Source organism: Canis lupus, chromosome 11 (genome assembly GCF_011100685.1).
Source record: "Canis lupus familiaris isolate Mischka breed German Shepherd chromosome 11, alternate assembly UU_Cfam_GSD_1.0, whole genome shotgun sequence".
NCBI classification, from domain to species: Eukaryota; Metazoa; Chordata; class Mammalia; order Carnivora; family Canidae; genus Canis; species Canis lupus.
In genome coordinates, this window is record NC_049232.1 from 38850670 (window position 1) to 38876175 (window position 25506).

The 25506-nt window shown below is 41.1% G+C and overlaps 1 protein-coding gene, 1 long non-coding RNA gene and 1 pseudogene across 4 annotated transcripts in view; 1 reads left to right on the forward strand and 2 right to left on the reverse strand.

The window, feature by feature from the left end:
- SAXO1 (stabilizer of axonemal microtubules 1) overlaps nt 1-25506 on the reverse strand; it is a 102306-nt gene that overhangs the window by 21242 nt on the left and 55558 nt on the right. For all 3 annotated transcript variants that reach the window (XM_038552484.1, XM_038552485.1, XM_038552483.1), the window contains exon 2: nt 6780-6959. In XM_038552484.1, coding sequence (XP_038408412.1) covers nt 6780-6802 — 23 coding nt within the window. In that variant the 5' untranslated portion in view covers nt 6803-6959. The remainder of the gene's footprint in view (nt 1-6779; nt 6960-25506) is intronic.
- On the reverse strand, nt 3720-5449 carry LOC119873917. The gene is made up of 3 exons (XR_005366805.1): nt 5338-5449; nt 4550-4609; nt 3720-3815 (listed from the first exon to the last, which is right to left on the reverse strand). It is a non-coding gene; the product is annotated as an uncharacterized LOC119873917 (long non-coding RNA).
- On the forward strand, nt 11468-12212 carry LOC106559480 (annotated as a pseudogene).

A 25506-nucleotide genomic window follows, 5' to 3' on the forward strand; every position in this document is an offset into this window, starting at 1 on the left:
GAGGCCAGGTAATACTTTTTTTTAAACTATTAATGTTTATCCCCAAAAAGTTCAGTACTTGTTAGTGTGTCCAATTAATCAATCAATTAAATGAAATCCATTTTAAAAAGAGTTGTGAAAAATAAAATAAAATAAAAAGAGTTGTGGGATGTTTGGGTGGCTCAGTGGTTGAGTGTCTGCCTTTGGCTCAAGGCATGATCCCAGGGTCCTGTGATCGAGTCCTGCATTGGGCTCCCCACAGGGAGCTTGCTTCTCCCTCTGCTATGTCTCTGCCTCTCTCTCTCTCGGTGTGTCTCTCCATGAATAAATAAATAAAATCTAAAAAAATAAAAAATAAAATAAAAAGAGTTGCTCCTCTTGCCCAATGCCATTGTCTTCACCCTTATCCTAAATTCTCTCCCTCTTTCTCGGGGACCTGTCTGTATACTAGTCTATGTGTTAGCCTTTTCCTCCTACTGGTTCCTTTTTGTTTTGTTTTGTTTTGTTTTGTTTTTTAAAGATTTTATTTAGTCATGAGACAGACAGAGAGAGAGAGAGAGAGAGGCAGAGACACAGGCAGAGGGAGAGACAGGCTCCATGCAGGGAGCCCAACGTGGGACTCGATCCCAGGTCTCCAGGATCAGGCCCCCTGGGCTGAAGGTGGCACTAAACCGCTGGGCCACCTGGGCTGCCCTGGTTCCTTTTTCTCAGTAGTTAAACATTCTTCAGTTTTTCCCAATTTTAAAGGAAAAAAATAAAGTGACAAAGTGACACAACCCTCACTGGAGCCCACTCCTCTCTCCTCTCTCTTCCACACAGGGTTGTCTACACACAGACTTGCCTTCCTCACCTCCCACTCCCCCCATCAAATGTGGTTCTGCTAACCCTTCACTCTAGCCCAGGACCCCTAAGTCCCACTGGGCTTCCAAATCCAGTCTACTGCTCTTCAGGCCATTATCTTTCTGAACTGTCCTAAAACAACGATCCTCTGACTCATCTTAATTTCTGTGATTCTCCTCCTCATTATTTCTCCTCTCTCAATCTCCACTGCAGAATTTGTTTTTTTTTTTTTTTTTTTTTTGTCAGTTGATTTGATTTCATGTCTTCCACACATAATTCCAACATTTCCCAAGGTTATAAGGCACCCTCTAAGAAAACCATTATGTCATCACAGGCAGGCTGGGATCCCAGCCCAGCACACTGAGAAAGATCCCAAGGCTGATTCACAGGGCTTAATTCATGCCCCTGATCCTGATCAGGACACTGAGCCCTCCTTGTCTGTGCTGTGACAGACAGGATTCTAAGGACTTGCCTCCAGGAATTAAATACTACAGTATCTAACTCCTGCTCTACTCTCTCATCAACTCTATGCCCACTAGAGCTGATACTAACATCTGTCACCACTTCACTTTGGCTCTGCACAAAAATATGAAGAACAACTACCTGTGAGCACTAAAGAGCAACCAAGATAGGCATATTCTGGAGGAAAGCCAACAAGTAGAAGAAGGGAATGGTACTGCATGAGCCTCTGTATAAATTTCCATTTTGTGGTGGAATCATTGTTTTTCCAAAAGCTTCTAGTCTGGCAGCAGGCTCCAGTCTGTGCCAATCCAAGCAGCCATAATGTGAACAGAATACCTCTCATGTTTGACTGAAGAACCATAGGACCAAGTTTGAGGCAACCACAGGTGCTGGAAAATAAGGAAGAAATCCTGGAAAGGAAAAAATCCAAGACAAGAAGCTCTAGCTTCTGTACATAAACTGGGCCCAGGTCTCCCACTGACCTTATATGTGTGAGGTGACTTCAAGCAATCATGCTAAAGATAAAGAACTGAAATGATGGGGCATCTGGGTGGCTCAGTCAGTTAAGCATCTGACTCTTGAATTCAGCTCAGGTCATGATCTCAGAGTTGTGAGATCAGGCGCCGGGTTGGACTCAATACCTACTTAAGATTCTCTCTCCCTCTTCCTCTCCCTGCTCATGTGCTCTCTTAAAAGAAAAGAAAAAGAGAGAGAAATTAAAAATAAATAAATAAATAAATAAACAAACAAACCTGAACTGAGATTGGAGCTGCCACCTATGACACAAGTTTGCATCTTGAATCAAATCAAATTACCACCTATCTGCCTTAAAAAAAAATAGTAATATTAATAAAGTCTTTGGAGGAATGTAAAAAAAAAAAAATCCAGAGTCGTTACAACATAACTTCAACAATGTACAGGATCAATCTAAAATCACTGACATACATACAGGAAAATGTGACCCAGTCTCAATAAAAAAATTAATAATAATAATAATAATCCTAAAGATCAACTTCAAGCAGATCCAGATGTTACAATTAGCAAACAAAAATTTTAAAGCAGCCATTCTAACTATGCTAAATTATAAAAAGCAAAATAAGGTCATAATCAATTAAAATGTAGGAAATTCATAAGAGAAATAGAAACTGTCTAAAAATAACTAAATATAACTTTTAAAACTGAAAAATACAATATCTGAAATAAGATAGTCACTGGGCGGGCTTGATATCAGAATGGAGTTGAAGGAAAGACTCTATGAGCTTGAAGACAGATGAATAAAAACTATCCAATTTGAAAAACAGGAAAAGGGACTGGCAGAAAGAAATGAACAGTCTCAGAGACAGAAAAAGTATTTGAAGAAATAATGGTCAAAATGTTTCCAAATTTAATCAAAGATACACAATATCAAAGACTCTGAAATTGCCCAGGCAAGTCTAGTGCTGAGATTTCTTTCTGTATTTTTTTCGTGATTCTTGGACCAAATCTACAGGAGGGGAGTAGATATATCCCCCGGGGGTGTAGCTCTGGGTAGAGAAGTATGTATTTAAACAGAAAATGTGTAAAATTCATGAGTAGGGAAAGATGTAGGCCCACTACCAACCTTCCTTCTTTATTCCTGGCATTTGAGAGGATTCCAAGTGCCTTTTCCCTTTTAGCTCTTCCTTCTGCCCCCCAATTCCATAGTTTAACTACAAGTTTTGTCAATAAATGAAAAATCTATGCTGCCAACTTGCTGCCCTTTGCCTTTGAGCCAAACCTATCAAATCAGAACCCCATTCCATCTTGCTTCCAATGCCTCCTGTTCACTCTCCACATGGTCCCACTCCCCTTAGAAAAAAGATGTAACATCATCTTGAAGACTTACTTCTTTCCTCTCAGGTTATCCATTCCGCCATCTTAGGGATCTTCCTTAGCTAACAAAATAATGTCCCAGAATGGGGCCCACGTGTTTTGCATGGTGACATGCCTAAGGGGAAATGAGGCTTGAGGTGCAAACCTCTTATTCATAAATTGATCTCCCATCTATCCTAACTAAAGGCAGATCCTATGGAAGAGAATCGACAAGGGCTGCAAGAAACTGCTTCATACGAAGAAGGGCTGAAAATCACAAGCATTCCCCTCATGGCACCTGCTGTAAATCCCTAAGATTTACAGTCAGTAAGAGTTGTGTGCAGCTGTATCCCTGCCTCATGCTGGGATGATAACCTTTCCAGAAACCAGGTGTTATTTGTGTATGAGCTTAATCACCAGACCCAGCCAAGCCCTGAGCCACATGACTTTCATTCGCCAGGTGGCAGCCCCATGTCCAATTTCAGAAACGAAGTTGGGTCCCTTTACATATAGAAGTGGGTGGGATATTCAGGTAATAAGGGTTCTAAGGGCAGAGAAGTGACAATCCATGCAGTTAGGGCAGTGTGCAAACACAGGGCTGACCCATACCTTCCCCCAGAAGCCTCTGATGGAGCACTCAGATGAGGACTTCTTTATATGGAGTAGTTCTGCTGTATATGCAAGTATACCAGCCAGAGTCCCTGCTAAATTTATACAGTTCAAAAAACATGGTTGGTAAAATCGTGTATTTGTTACTTATCTCAATAAAACCTCACTAGAACTTTTTTTAAAAATGAATCCTGAGAGGGACATAGTTTTGTTCTCAGTCTATGACAACTAGTGCCTGCAATGGCAGGCATAGGGCTGAGATATGATGAACCTGAGGTACCTGTCACAGGTGAGGGAAGAGATGCCCTCTGTTCATTTTCCCCCTGGGTTCTCTCTCTGGGGAAGAACATAAAGGAGAAGAGAGAAGCATTTCTGCTCATCTTCCTTCCCATGGGCGATCTTGATCCTGCTATGCATTTTCTTTTAAGGCGCTTATGGTCACGAACAACTTGTTTTGGAAATTCTTTTTGTGTCTGCAGTCCTCCACTCTGGCCACATTTTGACATGAATGATATTGTTACCCTGGCTCTGGCAGGGACAGAGGGAACTTCTGGGTGATAGGTTTATGGCTTTAAGTGACATGAGGCAAGGGTAACTGAGGACAGGTCGGAGGGGAAGTTTTTGTTTTCACAAAGCACCATCAGAAGGCAGGCAGGCAGGCATGTGGGGCTCCATCTGGGGACCTCAGAGCTAGGTGACGGTGCAGGGCTTCTGCTGCAGAGAGGATTTGTCCTCAAACTCCTAAGCTTGTGGGCAAGAAATAAAGAGCAACCTTCAGCATCCAACCCTCAAAGCATCCTTTTCTGCATTTCTGGAACAGAGAACATACCCCTAATATGACATCTGAAGCTGTCCTGTACTTCACATTTCATGTGTGGCTCTCAATTTCCTGCAAATTGAAGAGAGGAGAAGACCAGCACCTAGAGGCTGAAATATGATATTTGCTAGCCATTCCTCAATGCTACTCTCATCTTTTTCTACCCATTATATGTCTCTTATACATATGCTGTGGACTCTTCATCAACAATGACCATGGTATCCTACAAGGAAAAGCAATGCTTGGGAATGGTAGGAGTCTCTCCCTGTGGTCTTCAGACCTTAGGATCTAAGAGTGCTGTTTTCTTGGTAACATGAAGCCCAAACTCATATTATTTTATAAGCTATAGGTTGAAAACAGGTTACATAAAATATGTTTTTAATACTCAGAAACAATGTGTTTAAACCAAATCATGTAAGATATCTGTCTAGCATAAAAGTGATCTGATTCAAGTCATGCATCAAACAAGGCCCTTGACTACCCCCCAGCCTCAAGCTGTCCCTGCCCACCGCTTCCCACCACAATCAGGAATCCTTTGGCTTCATTTATCTCTTCATCGGTCTTTCTGCTTCATAACTCATACATGGACTTCCTTTGGATCTAGAACATAGCAGCTTTTTTGTAGGAATACTTCATGCCCTCAACCTACAATCTCAAAAGAGGACGTATCCAGGCCCATCATGGGAAACCCTGGAGGCAGAATGAGTTAGAGCTGGTCTGCTTCACCTGAATCATCTGGGACCTTTACTAGGAAAGCACAAAATTATGAGCAAAGGGGGAGCAATAGGAAGAAAATTTACCAGGTCTTGAGTCCTGTAAGGCTGTGCAGGGCTGTGCTGCAGCAATTTACATACTCTAAGATCTCCATCTCCCAGAAATCCAGCCCTGTAGGGATGAGGAATGTGGAGGCAGAGAAGGCATCCTTCTCAGGTCTCATCTGAGGACTAAGTATACAATCCCGCACACCGCTCAACTGCCTCAAAGATGTTTCCACTCCACCGAGTCACCAATCACAGGTCACCACCCAGAGGTCACTAACCAAGTTGTCAGTGGCAGATTCTGCTAGTCTTGCAACACGTAGGGCAGACCCGAAATTGATTAGTTTCCCCCACCCTCTAAATATGGATACCTCTGCAACCCTATTACACTAAGCCAGGTAGTTCAGTCTCTAAACTAAAATCTCTAAAGAAATCTGAGTTTGCATATCAAGAGCAATTTAAAAGGAAATACCACTGACCCTTGAACAATGCAGAGGTTAGGGATGCTAACCTCCTAGGCAGTCAAAAATCACATATAACTTTGACTCCCCAAGACAAACTGCTAATAGTCTACTATTGACCAGAAGCTTTACCAATAACAATCAATTAACAAATATTATATGTGATATGTATTATATACCGTAGGCTTACAAAAAAATAAGCTAAAAATGTTATAAAGCAAATCATAAGAGAAAACATATTTACAGTACTGTACCATATTTATTCAAAAAAAATCCACATGTAAATGGACCCATGCAGTTCAAAACCATATTGTTTAAAGGTCAACTCTAGTCTTTGTTCATTCTTGGGTAACATTCAAGGGGATCTCAATTCAAAGTCTGCAGCATAATTTCCAAACAGCTCCCTCTTTATCATCAAGTTTCCATTCACCCCTACCACCATCACTATGCTACCCAAGCTGACCTGGAGCTTAGATGTCAAAGTCCAAAACTCCCTTTTCAGCAGCAGCCCAGTCACCATTTCATCCCTCTATACTTAACCTCCAACTCTTTGCTATGTAGATCATTTTAGCCTTCCTCACCCCTAGACTATTAAGTAACCATTTTTTCTCTGTAAGAAGAGGTTGGGAAAAACTGAGCAGGCTAACAAATGCATGATTTCCTTTCTGAGGTACAGTATATTGACATTAAAGGCTTTGGTACCAGGGGCATCTGAGTGGCTCAGTGGTTGAGCATCTGCCTTTGGCTCAGGTTGTGATCCCAGAATTCCAGGATCAAGTCCTACATCAGGCTCCCCACAAGGAGTCTGCTTCTCCCTCTGCCTATCTATATCTCTGGGTCTCTGATGAATAAAATGGTTTTTTTTTTTTAAAAAGGCTTTGACACCATACATTGACACTGTACATTGATGCACTAATCCTGTATACTATATTAATATTGTTCATACATTAGCGCTGGACATGGATATATACATATGCATATATTTATTCAATATATTCTTATATTTATTCTACTTGCACTCACCTTGATGTGGTCAGGCCTTCCATGGGGATGGACCCTTTCTGGTACTCCAGCTTGGGCTTGAAGGATTCTCTGGGCAGGTAAGAGTGATAGAGAGGGTAGTTCTCGGTATATTCGGAGAGAAGACATGGTTTCTCTATTTTATCATAAATCTTGGTAGGGAGATGTGGACAGTGATGCCGTCTAAAAAAAAAAAAAAAAAGAAGACATGAAGTTAGGTCTGCTACCTTCTTGGGAAGAATACATCCAATAAGACAATGCCACCTCCTCAAAAATGGGACCCCAGGCTTTAAATTCAAGACTGCTGGCCATGAAAATAGGAACTTAACTTTCCTTTTCTCTACTAAACTATGAAGTGGCCAGAATTTTTTTTTATGATGTATAATGGCAATTGGTTAATCATCAGAATTCCTTAAATCATAAAATTCATAAAATTGCACACCAGCATGCCTGATGTTCAACCATTATAGATGCCATACTGCCTGTTTAAACAGGAAATACTTCTGGACCATAGTGGGTAAATCACTGTGGCCACGACCCCTTTTGAGTGATACTCCCAGCTGGTTTCCCAATCACCCAACTAGTTAGGGTTCAACACCTGACCTGACAGTGTGCTGCACAGCTGTGCACTAACCCTTTCCTAAGTGGCTGGTTCCTGTGTCAATTCAGAATGTCACCCTTCCATACAAGTGGCATCACACAGAGCAAAACTACCTCAATTCTGAGTACACTACACACCATTGACTATGTGAACCTGTTTCACTTTGAAAGCCTGGCTCATCTTTCAGATCTCACCTCGACTATTGCCTCCATAGGAAGACTTCACTGGCTATCTTCTACCTAAGGCACACCCACCAGCCCTCCACAGCACAGAGGATCTCTCATCCCAATGTGTGCCTTTCCCATCACTGACTGCTGTCATTGGCAGGTTTGTTGGGGAGTTTGTTCATGGTCTGACTTACCTATCAAGCTTAGTACCTTTTCTATCTTGCCTACTGCTACAGCCCCTTATCCTCCTCATATACCACAAGCTATCAATAAACAATTACTGAACAAATGATGAAATGCATAAATTATTAAATAAGTGTTATGCCTCATTACACAAATAGATGATAGAAAATAATTTGAAGTTATAATCTATGGTGAGCTTTCTGATTTTACACACATGGTAATAAATAAACCTTATTATTATACTTAACACTGGACAAAGGGTAACTATTTGAGCTTTCAAAACCTGAGCAGTATATCAATCATTCATATGCCCACATACAATTTTTTTAAGATTTTTTTTTATTTTTATTCATAGAGACAGAGAGAGAGAGAGAGGCAGAGACACAGGCAGAGGGAGAAGCAGACATTATACAGAGAGCCTGACGTGGGACTCGATCCAGGGTCTCCAGGATCACGCCCTGGGCTGCAAGCGGCGCTAAACTGCTGCACCACAGGGGCTGCCCCCCATATACAATTCTTACAAACCAGCTGGAGTGTCTCTTGTCTTCAGGTACCAACACATTAACAAAACTGCATATTAGTGATTTCCAACTTCCTTCTATTGAGGAATGGCATAAGATGACATATTTTTAGCTTTTTTATACTAATTTTAATTAGAGAAACTAAAATACATGGTATTCTGGGGCAGCACATGGAGAGAAAGGAACAAAGAGAGAACTCATCACTGTTTTAATCTAAAGCTGTTTTCCAGGCAACATTTCATAAAACTTGAGTTGTCCTTTTTTAAAATGCACATCATTGGCATTTCATGGACCAAGATGATTATGTATTTCACATTTTATATATTTAATAAAATATGCCCTAATCATAGGTATGTAAGTTGATGAGTGCTTTAATCTTCCGTCCACTCAAGAGACAAATGTTTGCATAGTAAATAAAATAATCATACCCCTTGCTCTGTAAACATTAGATATTATTACCATTTCTATGATCACAATCAGTCCAATTATCTGAGTTTTCAATCTGAACCAATTAGCACCTTATCATCTTGGGATTCCTACAAACCTCACATCAAAAGCCAAGAACTACTGGCTACCAAAAATACCCCTGCAGATATATTTTTTCACCCACACCCTGAGAAAAAAGTCAAGATTTTATTAAGAATAACTTCGGTTCAGGCACTTGCAATAAAATCGACTCCACAGGCAAAGCAATATTTTCCCTTTCTCCAGTACTCTTGTTTTTCAAACCAGTAAAACTTTGTTTTTATATAACCCCTCCTTTCCATAATGTTACTTTTACTTTACAGTAAAAAGACTTATTCCTAAAGAAAAATAAATTTAATGGCAAAATACTACATTGTGATTGGTATCATGAGAGGGGATTTCAATATAGCAACAAGCTTCCACCCAGACACAGATGTTCCAATGCAATGTTATCTATCTATGGGGAGAGGGGCGGGTTTTATTTGACTTACTGCTAGTTAACGAAAATCTATCTCACTTTGAATATCAAAGACTCTTATTTGGAAGTAAATGTTTCACTACCTGTCTGCTCCTAGGGTCACCTCCTTTTCCTTACCTGTAACCCAAAGGTTACCAAGTCACCAAGCACTGTATCTCCTTGTTGGTCTGCCCACCACTTTCTTAAAAGGGAAAACACTTCAATTCTTAATTTTTAGCGGCCCTAATCAGCGATTAAAGAACGTGTGTGGAATCACCATGCTTGGGGTATTTGAAAGTAGACCTGACAGTCATGAACCAAAGAAAGGAGACCTCCTCAAAATCTCTGATACTTGTATTGTTTTAGATGCTGCTGGGGTCACTTTGCCCAGGAGTGCATACTGGGATCAGCGTGGATGGGGCCTGCTAGGCAGAGAAGGCAAAGGGGAGGAGGTTTCTTTATCAGAACTCTCTTCCCTCAAGTCTTTGCACTCCAGAATTTACAAAAGGATCACAGAAAAAGGAAATAATCCTGACTTTTTTTGATATTTGGTAAAGAGAATAGTGGAGACATTTCAAGAGAATACAGAAAAGGTTAATAATAGTTGAACTCGGAACATTGGCTCCAAGCTAGAGCCACAGAGTTTTAAAAATTAAAATTAAAAGGGTGGAGAATATCTGATCCAATGTCCTCACAATGCTGATGAAAAAAATCAGAAGCCCAGAGAACGACGTACACAGCCCAGCCATGGACAAAACCTAGTTTTCTTTCATATCTGAATGACCGGATTCATTTCTTGACTCTAGGTCTCAAGGAACACTAGAATGGATGAAAGAATTTTTAAAAATAGGGATCCCTGGGTGGTGCAGCGGTTTAGCGCCTGCCTTTGACCCAGGGCACGGTCCTGGAGACCCGGGATCGAATCCCACATCAGGCTCCCGGTGCATGGAGCCTGCTTCTCCCTCTGCCTGTGTCTCTGCCTCTCTCTCTCTCTGTGTCTATCATGAATAAATAAATAAAATCTTTAAAAAAAAAAAAAAAGAATTTTTAAAAATATGACAAGTACCTCTAGCATAGCACCACCTGATAGAGATAGAATGCAAGCCATGTAGGAGAGCCACATGCATCATTTTAAAAGTTCTAGTAGCCACATTAAAATGGTAAAAAGAGGTAAAATTATTTTTAACATTTTATTTAATCTAATATGCTCAATTTCAACATATAATATAAAAATTAAAATATTTTACTTTCATACTACATCTTTAAAATCCAACAGGTGTTTTCCATTGACAACATATCTTAATTAGGAATACCACATTTTGGGGCCCTGGATGACCCAGTCAGTTAAGCATCCAACTTTTAATTTCAGCCCAAGTCATGATCTCAGAGTCCTGAGATCAAGCCCCGCATCCAGTTCCCCACTCAGTGCAGAGTCTGCTTGAGATTCTCTCCCTCCCTCTCCTACCCCCATTTCCCTCCCTGGGCTCACACACTTGCATGGTGTGTGTGTGTGTGTGTGTGTGTGTGTGTGTGTGTGTGTGATCTTTGAAAAAAAAAAAAAAAGAATATCACATTTCAAGAGCTCAATAGCCACATGTGGTGATGGATTCTCTATTTGGAGATCACAATCTAGAATTTGAAGGTACACACAAAAGAACTGCCAGCACTTGGCTGCTGATTTTCCCTGCAAGTGGATACCTTGACAAGATACCTAGAAATATTTTTCTTGATTAATACTGTATTTATCTCCTCCTTGGACTCTCTGACCTGCCTTTCTATGACATAAACAAAGGCCTTAAAAGACATGAAAAATTTAATTTTCCCTAATTCTTCTCACGCCAGAGAGCCAACCTTCAGTTTCATGCACCTGTGATGCTCTCTGGAGCTGCTCTCTTTCCTGCCACTTCTACTTTTGCAAAATGCTTCTCCTTCTTTGAGGCTCATCTTGAAAGCCATCCCTACCCACCACTACCACCACCCCAGGAAACTACTAAAAATGTCACTGCACTGTCACCAGCTATGACTCATTCTCTTCTGAGTGTGAATGGCTTTGTGTCCCTCCCTCTTTTAGGACACTTTCTATACTGCCTTGCACAGGCATCTATCTTATGTACTCTCAGGTCAAGAATTCTCATTGCTACAAACACAGATATTTACCATGTTGAAAAGCAGGACAATTCTTCCTGCCACTGACAAGCAGCATGAATAATAGCTAGTGTAATATAACTTAGGACTTCTCAAATAAAGAAACTTCTAATAGTCTTTTAGATCAAAACCTGTTTGGTCTGGCTGGAACCATGGAGGATACAGAAGAGAAGAAAAAGAAGGTTGCTGCTGTGTCAGAAACCCTTAAGAAAAGTGAAGGAATTTTACAGAGTTGAAGATCAAGCATCTGAGAAAAAAGTTTGCCCAGAAGATGCTTTGAAAGGCAAGGAGGAAGCTTACATATGAAAAAGCTAAGCATTACTACAAGGAATACAGGCAGATGTACAGAACTGAGATTCGAACAGCAAGGATGGTAAGAAAAGGTGCCAACTTATATGTGCCTGCAGAACCCATGTTGGCATTTGTCATCAGGATCAGAGTTATCAGTGGCGTGAACCCAAAGGTTCGAAAGGTGTTGCAGCTTCTTGGCCTTCACCAGATCCTCTATGGCACCTTTGTTAAGCTCAACAAGGCTTCAGCTAACATGCTAAGGATTGTGGAACCGTATATAGCATGGGGATACCTAAACGTGAAGTCGGTGAATGAACTGATCTACAAGCATGATTATAGCAAGATCAACAAGAAGCGAATTGCCCTGACAGATAACACATTGATTGTCCGATCTCTAGGTAAATATGGCATCATCCGCGTGGAGGATCTGATTCACAAGATCTATACTGTTGGAAGACATTTCAAAGAAGCAAAGAACTTTTTATGGCCCTTCAAATTATCTTCTCCATGCGGGGGAATGAAGAAAAAACCACCCATTCTGTAGAAGGTGGAGATGCTGGCAACAAGGAAGACCAGATCAATAGGCTTATTAGAAAGATGAACTAAGGTAACTACCATGATTATTTTTGTAATCTGGTCACTTAATAAATGACTACTTTGAAATGGGAAACAAAAAACAAAACAAAACAAAACAAAAAGATCATGACGTGTTTGTAAAGAGAATAGCATCTATGGATTTCAAGGACTTCTCTTGCCTCTACCGTGGCTATCCAGGCTCCCCCGAGCCTAGCCTGGCATGGCCAATGAAGAAGGCTCTCTTTCACTCTGGGAGGCAGCACACATGGCAGAGAGGGACTTTGGAGGCGGGAAGGTCTGGTTTCCACCTCTAGCTCTATTGCTGACTGCTTATATAATGTTAAGGATTTTTTTTTCCCTTAGTTACTTAACCCTTCTGAACTTCAATTTCTTCCAGATCTGGAGATAACTTCTACTTAGTAGGATTATGTGGATTAAATCAAATACTGGAGGTAAAATGCCTAGCCCAGTCCAAGGCAAGCAGACTGAAATTAATGGGCTGTTTATTGAACAATTACTATCCACCACATGGGCTAAGAGTTTTCTATATTATCCCATCTAATCCTCACAGCAATGCTGTGAGCAAGACACTATTATCCTCATTTTAGAAACATGGCACTGAGACATACGAGGTGTTCTTTTGCTCAAGGCCACATAGCCAGGCTGCAGTGAAATCAGGGCGAATGCCCCAGGTCCTCCGCCTGATTCCAAAGCACATGCCCTTAGTCATGTACATATACTCTGTGGTTTCCAGGGATGCCAGCCGGCACCAAACACCTCGGTTTCCTGGCTCTTCTGGGAGATGTAAGGGCAGGCAGTTAACAGGCAGGGCTTACACATGCCCCTTCCCCTTCGCTAGACTCAGAATCTTCCAGGACAGAATATGCTCTCTCTCCCAAGGACTCTGAAACTATCCTAATACAAACCAACAAATACATACAATTCCGAATGCGCTTTAAAATTCTGACCTTTCCATGGCTTCTTGGCCTTTTAGCTAAGATCAAGGGTAAAACTCTGACCTTCCCACGGAACTTCGATATTGTCTGAAGAAGAACAAATCACTTAAGTAATAACAGTAACAACCAGGAAAAACAAAGAATGTGAGACACCGGATCCAGAAGGCCCCACGAGAGCAGCCAACTCCACAGCTTCATCATGCAGATGTGGCCACTGAGACCAAGAGATGCTGAGCTACTACTGCCTAAGGTCACACAGCTGGTCAGCAGCAGCCTGCACCCCAGGTCCCACATCACCTCCCACGTAATGGACTTCCAGCTACCATCCAATCTAACACTCAAAGTTCACACTCTTAAAGGATTTGCAGCCCATTTTTCCTTTTTCCCCAGTAGTTAGGAGCCTGTGACCTGTAACAGCTGCTGTGTGAGGGAAGAAAACAGAGCAGAAAATGCATTCTTGGTCTAGGAGAGAGGAAGCTGCCAGGGATCACCAAACCTCCAGTCATAAAAGTCATTCCATGCTGACAGTTAAGAAAGAGTCCAGGGAATTTTAAAAAAGGAAAGAAATAAAGAGCCCAGAGTGTCTAGAATAACAAAAACTGTAAGTTCCGAGAGGCAGGGTCTTCTCAGAGAAGAACCCATGTTCCTAGAATGGTCTTCTCCCCAAACATGAACAGCTCACAAAGTCAAACCAAGTAGCTTCTGGGAAAGAATATAGCCAGTGCTTTCTTTTCTTTTTTTTTTTTTAATTTTTATTTATTTATGATAGTCACACAGAGAGAGAGAGAGAGGCAGAGACATAGGCAGAGGGAGAAGCAGGCTCCATGCACCGGGAGCCCGACGTGGGATTCGATCCCGGGTCTCCAGGATCACGCTCTGGGCCAAAGGCAGGCGCTAAACCGCTGCGCCACCCAGGGTTCCCTAGCCAGTGCTTTTCCTGAAGCGCATATTATCTATCTGCAGTAATTTATAAACTTTCAAAATTTTTACCAAAATTTCTTCCCTTGTATTTATAATATACCCAGAGAGGCAAATAGACAAAGGATAAGGCTTTTATTAACTGATACATAGGACCATTTATATTTCATTCCAATCTTGAGACCAAAGGATTCATATTCCCTACCTACTTCTTCTCTATAGATCTTAAAAAGAATCAGAGCAGGGACACCTGAGTGGCTTAGTTAAGCTTCCGACTCATGATTTCAGCTCAGGTCACAATCTCAGGGTTGTGAGATCAAGCCCCGTGACAGGCTCCATGCTCAGTGCAGAGTCTGCCTGAGATTTTTCTCTCTCTCCCTCACCTCCGCCTCACTCACGCACATGCTCTAAAATAAATAAATAAATAAATATCCTTAAGGAAAAAAAAGAATCAACATTGTGAAAAGTATGAGTAACTTCAGCTTATATTCTGCCCACGGTGCTAGGGAAGTGAGCAGGGATTATAAACTAGACCTTTTTGGTGGCAACTCATCTTTTAGCGGATCAGATTCTGCATGGCAGAAAGAAAGGCCAAAACCTTAAATATATGAGGGAGAATAAGCAACCTGAAGACCATTTGGTACAAATATGACAGATGCAAATGATGAACCAACCAGCATCACCTTGGGGGCCACAGTGAAGAGATCCTGAGATCACAACCAAGTTTAGGGAGAAAGATCATCTTGATTGAGTAGCCTATGTCTGTCAAGGACGCCAGGCTAGGGAAGTGGGGATGAGCGGGTCAATCAATCAACAAAAGGGAAGGAAAGAGAGGAAGGGCATTCTGGTGGAAATGCCCACACACCTTTGAAAATGGTGCCTTGCTGGAATGAGACATTTGGAAAACATCTGGCATGACAACAAAGCCTTAAATGTATAAATGAAGTCCTGAGAAGAGAAAGTAATAAAAACAAGGACAAAATCTTGAAGAATGCAGAGGTTTAGGAAGCAAGACAAAAAAAGTTTCAGGGCAGAAAAAGAAAAGACATAAAGGTCAAATGAAGAAAAGATTTAAGTGTTCAAAAGTTATATGCCACAGAAAAAAATCAAAAGGTCTGAGGGCAGAGAAAAGGACATCTCCTATGTTGACCAGAAAGCAGCTTTAGTAGAGTGATGGGACTGGAGCCACGGAATTGAAGCTGCGGAAGTAGAGGGAGGGAAGCCACCACACTGAAAAATCTGGTAGCAAAAGTAACAAGAAAAGTTGAGCTCAAGAAACTACCCAGGAAGTACATAAGAACTGTGAACTATGTGATCATCACCAGGAGGCAGTGGCTAGAAGTCCAATCATCTTTGTAGGTAAGGGAACAGATTAGCAGACAGGGATTCTTTGATGAGCACAAATAATTGATGGAGCCAGAATCTAGGCTACAAAGAGGATGTGACTGAGGAAGGAAAGTGGACGAGGTTCAAGAGGCAAGATGAGAAGCAAATCAGCAGCATCAGTCTGATGGCTTCTACCCAGAGTACAAGGGCACAGAGAGAAGGAAAGTAGATGAGGTGGGATGGCAGCCAGAAGAGAGTCAAAGTGTGCACTGGACACTCTGAGTGTGCAGAGAAGCCACTAGAGAACAATGCAGACTTGCTTCCAGAAGTTGTGCAGCTGAAGACAGGGCACACTAGGCCCAGCCGGCCCATGTCACTGTCAGGACTCTCCGGAACAGTGCTCAGCTCTCTGGGGGTAGCTCTGGCTTGGTAGATGAGAAGCTAAGGAACTACGGGACAGCAGGAAAGGAGCCCTAGCAGGACAAGAGCACTCAGGCTCAGTGGACGGAAGGGAAGGCAGCAAGGGCCAGTGGTCCTTGGGAGAAACTATAAACAAAGCCTAGAAATTGGTTTTAAAAAACAAATCTTTGGGGGCACCTGGGTGGCTCAGTCAGTTAAGCATCTGCTTTCAGGTCAGGTCATGATCTCAGGGTCTTGGGACTGAGCCCCGTGTTGGGCTGTCTGCTTAGCAGGGAATCTGCTTCTCCCTCTCCCTCTGCTGCTCCCCCTGCTTATGTTCTCTCTGTCAAATAAATAAACAAAATCTTTTTTAAAAAAAATCTTTGAGCCCTGTGGCAAATCTCTCTCTCTCTCTCTCTCTCTCTCTCTCTCTCTCTCTCTCTCTCTCTCACACACACACACACACACACACACACACACACACACACCATATTTTGAGCGGAATTACAAACCCAGATGTGAAATCTAGAATTATAAAGGTTTCAGAGGAACACACAAGAGAATATCTTTGTAACTTAAGGGAACGCAAAGATTTCCTGGAGAAGTCAAGAAAGTAGTAATTATAAAAGAAGGAATTGGTTAGATATTTGTCAAAGTCAAAACCTACTCAAAGATATCATTAGAAAAGTAAGCAAGTCACATACTTGGAAACAATATTTGCAAAACAGCTATCCAGCAAAAGACTGAGATCCAGGATATATAAAGATTAACCATAACCCAATAATAAAGACAAAAACAACAACCAAACATTTGAACAGGCACATCATAAAGGGATATGCAAATGGATAATAAACCTATATAAAAGTGCTTAAAATCATGCATCATCAGGGAAAACATGCATCATCAGGAAAAAACATCATCAGGAAACATTAAACCACAGTTAGATATTACTACACACACACAGAATGGCTGGAATTACAGACTGACAAAAATGAAACAACCGGAATTGCCATGCATTGTTGGTAGGAATGCCAAGTCTATTTGGCAAAATGTACAGCAATTTCAGGGCACCTGGGTGGTTCAGTTGGTTGCGCCTCCAACTCTTGGTTTCCACCTGGGTCATGATCTTAAGGACGTGAGATCTATCCTTGCATCAAGCTCCATACTAGGCATAGAGTCTACTTGGGATTCTCTCTCCCTCTCACTCTGCCTCCCTCCCTGGCCTGTGCTCATTCATGCTTGCTTGCTCTCTAGCTCTATCTATCTCTATCTCTATCTCAAATAAATAACTAAATCTTTTTTTTTAATGTATGGTTGTTTCTATGTGTAGGGCTACCTCCTCATCCAGCAATGCAATTCCTAGGCATTTATAAATAAATGGATGAGAGAAATAAAAATCTCTCATCCACAAAAAAACAAAAAGTTAGTCAAGAATGTTCATAGAAGTATACTCACTTCACCAAAACTAGAAACAGTCCAGGCATCCATCGATGGGAATAGAAGTAAACTATGTTACGGTCATTTGATGGAATAGTACTGAGCAATAAAAAGGAACAAACTACTTGCAGTCACAGAACAGCAGAGATAAATCTCAAAAACATTTTCAGTGAAAGAAGAACCAATCGGAAGAGCACAAACTTTACAATTCCATTTAAGTGAAATTCCAGAGCAGGATGAACTGATCTTTAGTGGGGGAAAAAAAAAAATCACAGTAGACTGTGATTACTACTGGGAGCAAGAGAAGGAACTGACTGGGAAGAGAAATGTAGGAATTTTCTGAGGTGTTGGTAGTATTTCATATTTGATCTGGATTTGGGTTACACAGGCACTGGAATTTGTCAAAACTCAACAAATACCACATCAAGATTTGTGAATTTCATTGTAAATTTACCTCAAAGGAAGAAAAAGGACAAAAATATTAATACTGCTGTTAATGATAGGAATGCTGAACTATAGGAGAGAACTTTGCTGATTTCTGTGATTTACTTTGAAATACATCAAAAAAGATGAATTGATGACTGGATGAGTAAGATGAATAGATGGAAAGTTACGTCAACGTTAATGATAGAATCCAGGCAGTGGATATATAGCCATTCACTTTAAAACCTTTTTAACTTTGTTGGATGATTGAAATTTTTCATAATGAAATGTTAGGGAAGGAAAAGTTTCTGAAATTACCTGATTTTTTTTTAAGATTTTATTTATTTATATTTGAGAGTGAGAAAGCATGGAGAGGGCGGAGGGAGAGGGAGAGAATCTCAAACAGACTCCACACTGAGCACAGAGCCAATGCAGAGCTCAATCTCACAACCTGAGCCAAAAACCAAGAGTCAGATGCTCAACAGACTGAGTCACCCAGGTATCCCTAAAACTCCCTAATTCTTTTTTAAAGATGTTATTTATTTACTCATGAGAGACACAGAGAGAGAGGCAGAGACATAGGCAGAGGGAGTGATGCAGAACTCGATTCCAGGACCCCAGGATCATGATAAGCCAAAGGCAAATATCCAACCACTGAGTCACCCAGGTGCCCCAAATTCCCTGATTTCTAGATGTGATCACAACATTGTGGTTATAAAGAAACACCCATACTTTCAGAGGTGAATAAAGCCTGTAGGGGTGAAATGACAAGATGTCTGTTAACTGGATGAACCAAATGTGGCAAAACCTTGATAATTACTGATGCTGGGAAATATATACATAGAGTTCGGTTGATCATCCTTTTTCTTTTTTTCCTCTTTTTTTTCAGATTTAAATTCTTCTAATTAAAGAAATATTAGAACAAATCCCTAAGAGGTACAGCCTACACGAAACAAGTGTGTATCTGCTTAAGCAAGAGTTCCCTTGAGGCTAATAGGGCTTTAGTCCAACCACCTGGGACAAAACAGGATTTTGATTTAAGCTGATGATAAGTGCAGAGCCAACAACCAAAGGAAGCTTCCCTTCTCACACTCTGAAGTTTGTGTCAGCTGCACTGGGCTTGTTCCCACATGGCCTTTCAGTGTCCTCCAGCCAAAAAGCAGCAAGCTCGCATACTTAACTGGAGTTTCACTGTCTTCTTAAGAAATCTATTAAGTACCCTGTGAATTTTGGATGAAACCAGACAGCTGTGCTTTAAAAAATCTTCCCAAGGCTCTCTTTCAGGCATTGCAAAAACAACCAAAGCCTCTTTAATCTCTATCTCAGAATGACAACTTCAACCCACCACCACCTCACCCCTACCCAAGACTACTTTGCTTGCCTGGCACTCTGTGGTCACTCTTATCATATCATTTGTCCCACAACATTAAAAACTGCTTATTGGGCTGCACAGATAGCTCAGCAGTTTAGCACTGCCTTTGGCCCAGGGCATGATCCTGGAGACGTGGGATCGAGTCCCACATCAGATTCCCTGCATGGAGCCTGCTTCTCCCTCTGCCTGTGTCTCTGCCTCTCTCTGTGTGTGTGTCTTTCATTAATAAATAAATAAAGTCTTAAAAAAAAATAAAAACTGCTTGTTTATTTGCTGCCCAGAGTAGGCTCCCCTTTTTTGAGAGGGTGGTGAGAAGGGGTATCTTGTTCACTATTTTATAACCAGCTAAGCACAAGACTTGTAACACCTACATGCTGACGAAAATGTTTTTGGATGACTAGATGAGCAATTTATAAAACGCATAGAGTTCAAACAACTATTCCCCGTGGTCTTATTCTTCCTACAGCCCTACAAGCTAAGCAGGACAGAAATTACTAGCCCCCTTGCAACTTCCCAGATGAGGGAGTGATGCCAGGGGGCTCAAGACTTGGTCAATCTCACAGAACAATCAGTGGTAAAACCAGGACAAGTACCAGTTTTGCTGACTTCTCAAGAGATGCTCTTTTATCATATCCAGTTCCTTTCTGAAGAAAATTCAAATTAATCATTCAGAATCCAGGACCCTTTTGCTCCCACAATCGCAGAGCTCAGAGTTAGAGGTTGGGTGGCCTCTGACTTACAATGTTTAAGAGTGAATGGTACCCAGTGAGCACAGATCTTACTCAGAAAGCAGGGAGAGTCTAAAGTTGGATAAATGCCACCACCCATAAAACCCCAGATGTTTGGCTTGATGTTTCAACATGTTAAATGTCTCATATAATTAATTAAGGTAGAAAGACAATAGTTCTACTACTATACGCTATGTCAGTTTCCACTAGCCAGCTGACATCCACCACCATGCATGTATTAATTTGTATCATACTTTCTCCCTCCACACATGCCCTTTTCTTCATTTTGCATAAATAGCAATGAAGGGCTATGTTTTCACAGCCCCTTTCTTAGAGATGATCAGGGGCTGGCTAGGATTACTTGGAAGCAGTCATCTTCGAGGTCAGATTACCCAACACTACAGTAGATCATAAAAGACTCCTGTTTTTCTCTCAGCTTCAAGTTTGGGGAAAGAACTGAAAGTCCTGCATGAGTCTATAAATAAAACACCAGCCATCAGCAGAAGTGTACTGCCACTACTCTTTACCTAAACCTATGGACATGGGCATCTACCCCAGCCCTGGATTTTAGCTTTGAGTTTCAGCAGGTGAACTGGCAACAGCTTGAGCAAAGGTCCATGGAGCAGGACTCCAGGCCCAGCTGTCTTCCATTTCCTTCAGAACAGCACCCCAACATCCCATCTCTGGGCTACAATCATGTTTTTATGTCCTACACAAAGTTATAAAATGGCTAGGAGCTGTCAAGTGCCTTATGAATTGCTGTGAATTACCAGGTACTTCACAGTATTTATAGATGTCCCACAGCCTTGAGCCCCAAAACTTGGAACTGAGGTATCTTTAGCCTCCACATCAGATTTTCAACGCCAAAGGCTCAAGGCTCCCTCTGTCAAAGTCTCTGGGGGCTTTTCTTTCTCTAAACATGGACAGGTCTCATGTTATGGATAATGGAGAAGAGATGGCTTCCATCAGTTCTCTCCTAACCTCAGGCTTTCCACCTGAGTAGCCACAGAAAGGAACACTTTGGTCCTTCAAAGCAGCAAGTGGCAGAGCAAGACATGCACACAGATCTGAATCTAGTAGCTGTTGCCTCCTTCCGACAGTGAGGATTTTCTCCACCACTCACTCATTAGCTACCAACTTGATCACTAACTTCATATTCCCCACACCCCACTGCTGCTTGCTTGAATTCTCAAAACCTTTGGAATTTCAACTGATACCAAAATTTCAACAGCTGTTATATCTTCCATCAAAAAAGATTTACATTGCTAATCTACATTTTTTCTCTCTGCCTCTAAGGAGCTTTTCAAAATGTGAGCCAAATCTTCTATAATGTCATTAAAGTGAAAGAAACGTAATTTAAACAATGAGTGGAATGATTGTAGAAAAACTGCCTCATTGCACTAAATTTATTCCTCCATGTACCATAAATATTTTTAAATAAGCATTTGATTCTTAGAGACTGAAGTCACTATTCTAGACACCCCCACCCCGCTCCTGCCAAAAAAAAAAAAAAAAAGCAGGAGGCTGAATTTTGAGTTTAATTATTACCACTGAACAGCTGCAACAAAATTATTTCACTGCGCTGTGTTCATAATTCATTATGTCAAAGTGGTCTCTGATTTTGTTAATGATGTTTCTCTATTTCTCATGTTTAGCTTAAAGGGAAAATTTTTAAATCGCCTCTTTCCAACTGTACTCTCTCAATATATTCTTCTCTCCAGCAATTAAAGTTTACTACTAGGAACTTTATATGGATTGTGTGAAACACACTCATTCAATAAAATCCGATGTTATCAGATGTGTTAACAACAACCTGCTTATCTCTGAAGAAATATCTTGCTTTATATCGATTGCCCAATAAACAATAACAGAAAATGCAGGTTATGCTTTGTTACTTGACAAACAAAGATCTCTAGCATAAAGAACCAAGTTGCAGAAATCATTTTTTTTTAATTTATACGTTTTAGCTAAAATCAGAACTTGTTAAACCCCTTGGGCTTTTGGAAGAATGTAGAGGATTTAAAGAGCATTTCTTAGTGGACCTCCCAGATGCTGGCAAAGGTCTAGGGAATGAGGAGGTGTTAGGAGAGAACAGACAGATATACACACATGATGGGTGTTAAGTCCCTTCTTGATTTCTGGTAGAAGATACCCCTTCTTTACAGAAAAAGAAAATTCACAAAAATAAAACTCTTGGCTCTCAATAATCATCTTTTTTTCATCTCCCATCACAGAAGAAACAAACACCATACAGTTCTATCAGACCAGCTGACAAATGTTCTCCACGGGACCTTTGCTTTTTGTTCCTAGACATATAAAATGTGTACTAGATTTGTGCACTTTCAAAGAGAACAAGATGAGTCATTAACATTTAGAAAGCACTATCATTTGTTAAAGCACTACGTGCTGGGCACAGATCTTAACTCTTTATGCATATCATCTCACTTAATCTTCACAATGACCAAAAGGCATAGAAAACACTTCAGACCTGAGGTTGTGAGTAATGCTGCACAAAGATCCTGGAGGCCACAGAAGACCAGATGTGAGAGCCACACGAGGGTATTCCCAAGGAAGAGGACCTGTGTCTCCATCTCTGACCCTCTAAGCAGCCTGAGGGGTCAAAGCTAGGCCTCCCCCAGCTTCTACCAAATTCCATCCTTCCTCATATTCTCCAGCCTCTACTTTTCTCCGTTTCTTTTTCTCCCTTTTGTTTTCACGTTACACTAAGCCTTGAGGCCTTCAGGATCCAAGGTGGAGACCATTTCCAACCCAGAGGACACTCTAGAAGGCAAAGCTCACTAGAGAACACAGTATCAGCAGTCCTGGGTGCTGGTAATTTTGCTCTCCGCAACCAAAGAAAAAGTGAAAATTCCAGTCCAGGAGCCTTCTCACAGACTGCAACCAGGTCATAAAGCCACCCCTCAGCGGCAAGGGTTGCTGCAAGGTAAAGAGTCTGGCTTCTCAGACACCATGGTAGGCACCAGGCAAGAGAGATGGGGTTTGGACAGTAATTTGAGGGCTACCCAACAGAATCTGTTCTCAAAATGATTCTAACAAAATAAGGTATATTTATGTATTGTCCCCATAGTACAGGCAGTTACCATGCTAAGGGTTATGGAAAACTCTAATGGGGAGGATAACAGGTTTTTAAGTATCCACCGAACTAAAACCATGCCTGTGTATTTACACTATTAAAGAGGAATCACTGATTCTAAAGCACTGACACCTTTAGACTAACAATCAACATCATTGCCACAAAGTTGTACATTCCAGTAGAGTTGGGCAGGATGTCATGGAAAACTGCAAGCTAAATGGAATTTCAGAATACACATAGATGTGTGGGAACTAATTAGTCTGGATTATTGCATTGTATTAGCTCTAACACACACACACACACACACACACACACACACACACCTCAAACAAAATGAAGGAGCCAAAGCCCAGACTGTGCCTTGCCCTTGTTCTCATCATTTCACCTGCTGATTGAAGGGTCCTCATGTGCCCAGTGTGCTGAAGGCAGACAAGCCTCATCCTGTAAACTGACTCAAAACCAGAGTTTTCTTCAGTGCCTCTGACTGCTTGAGTTGATTTCCCCACGCTGGTCCCTTCCCTGTGAAGCCTTCCACAACTCCTTTCAAGGACACAAAAAACACAGAAACTTCCTAGATAGAGTAGATCATTGGGTCTTACCTATCCTATCCTCATCCTCTAATGATCCTGACGTAACATTCACAAACTAAACACTGCACAACAGTTAGTACACTTACTTCATTTGTTCATTTTCCTGTGTATTTATTCATTCATACCGCATTCACAAAGCTCCTGTTGCATGCCATGTACGGTGTTGGGTGTTCAGGTTAGAAAGAGAAAGTACATATTTCTTAATAAAACACACATGTATTACTTCCTATGTCTACTTCTTGACACTGGTGCTCAGGAGAAGGGGCCCCTCGTGCCGATATTAGTGACCATGTGTATGGAGGTGGCAGACAGAAGAGGCCACCAGAATAGTTAGGAAGACTAGTCACATTGAACTAATAAGTAAATATATGAGAATAAAAGAAACCTGCTCTTTCACTGAGTAGGAATTTGTAAAAATGCCTGAGATGTCGGATTGAATTGGAAGTATTGGCATGAACTGATGGGTTTTTAATATATAGATATAGAAATGCTTATTTTTCTCTAATTCTGGGTATGTGTATAATACACATACATTTTACAGGCAGGCACGTGTATGTGAAGCAATGAACACAGTCAGCAATCAGTTTCTCAAGATCATCCTCCACTAAAAGGAATCAACTGTTTGAAGAAAAGTTGATTTCAGGATTGGGGCAGGAAAATACAAGATAAACCTAGAACAACTTGTATCAGAAAGTAAGAAAATACTTAACAGATGATATTATATATATCAAGACTATATAAAGGGCCAGCTTGAGGGAGCTCAACTTGAGAAAAATTTGGGAATTAAAATGATAGTTAATGATATAATCCATTGAATTAAATAGAACCATGAGTCCATTTGAAATAAATATACATAGAAATTGAGAAAGGTATATTCTTTCTTACAGTAGAAAGTAATATATACGACAGAAATGAGGGAAACTGATCATCCCTAGGTGGTAACCATGGTGGTGGTGGATGCAGGTGGGGGTCATTACCATGTATACATTACCATGTATAGCCATGTAATCATGGATACTGAAGCTAATAGGTGATGTTTTGATGAGGAACAGGATAGTGATATATTACCAAAATACCTCCCCATAGTCATCAACTACAAGGGAAAAATGGTGATTTCAGTGGAGACATCTAGCAGATCCCAGATGATCAAGGTTATCCCCACCGGTGATAAGATAGGTCATTGTGTGTCTCTTGATGAGATGCATCAGGAAGAACTCAGCAGCATTTCTGTGGTTTCCTCCCAAAAATGCCTCGACTAAGTCAACTCATGAGAAGATACTGGATGGACTCAGGCAGGACAGCCTGCAGGATGAAAGTCCCATCAAGGGGATGAAACACAGGGCAAAGAGGAAAAACAATTCCAGATTAAAGGACACCAATGAAACGTGGTAACTACAAGCAGAACATGTTCCTAGATAGGATCCTGGACCAGAAATGAATAAGAGGTATTGTTTGACTACTTGAGGAATCAGAATGGGGACTGGCAGTTGCCATAGGTTTATTTTATCAAACACAACCTCCTGACTGGGAGAGCTGTACCATAATGCAAGAGGAGAGCCCCTGGTTGGGGCGGTATTAGGGGTGATGAGTCATCATGTCAGAAAAAGATGTGTGTTGGGTAGGTGTCCACATGCATACCCAGAGGGAAAGAGAGGAGGACCAGACATTGAGGTGAAATGTTAACAATTGGAAGATTCCCCAAAAAGTTGAAAATAGAGCTACCTTACAACCCAGCAATTGCACTACTAGGTATTTCCCCAAAGATGCAAATGTAGTGATCCGAAGGGGCACCTGCACCCAATGTTTAAAGCAGCCATCCCCAATAGCCAAACTATGGAAAGAGCCAAGATGTCCATCAACAGATGAATGGATAAAGAAGATGCAGTATACACACACAACAGTATACTATTCAGACAGCAAAAACAAAACAAAACAAGTGAAATCTTGCATTTGTAGCAGAATGGATGGAACTAGAGAGTATCATGCTAAGTGAAATAAGTCAATCAGAGAAAGATAATTATCATATGACCTCACTCCCATGAGGAATTTAAGAAACAAAACAAGGCAGCCCCCGTGGCTCA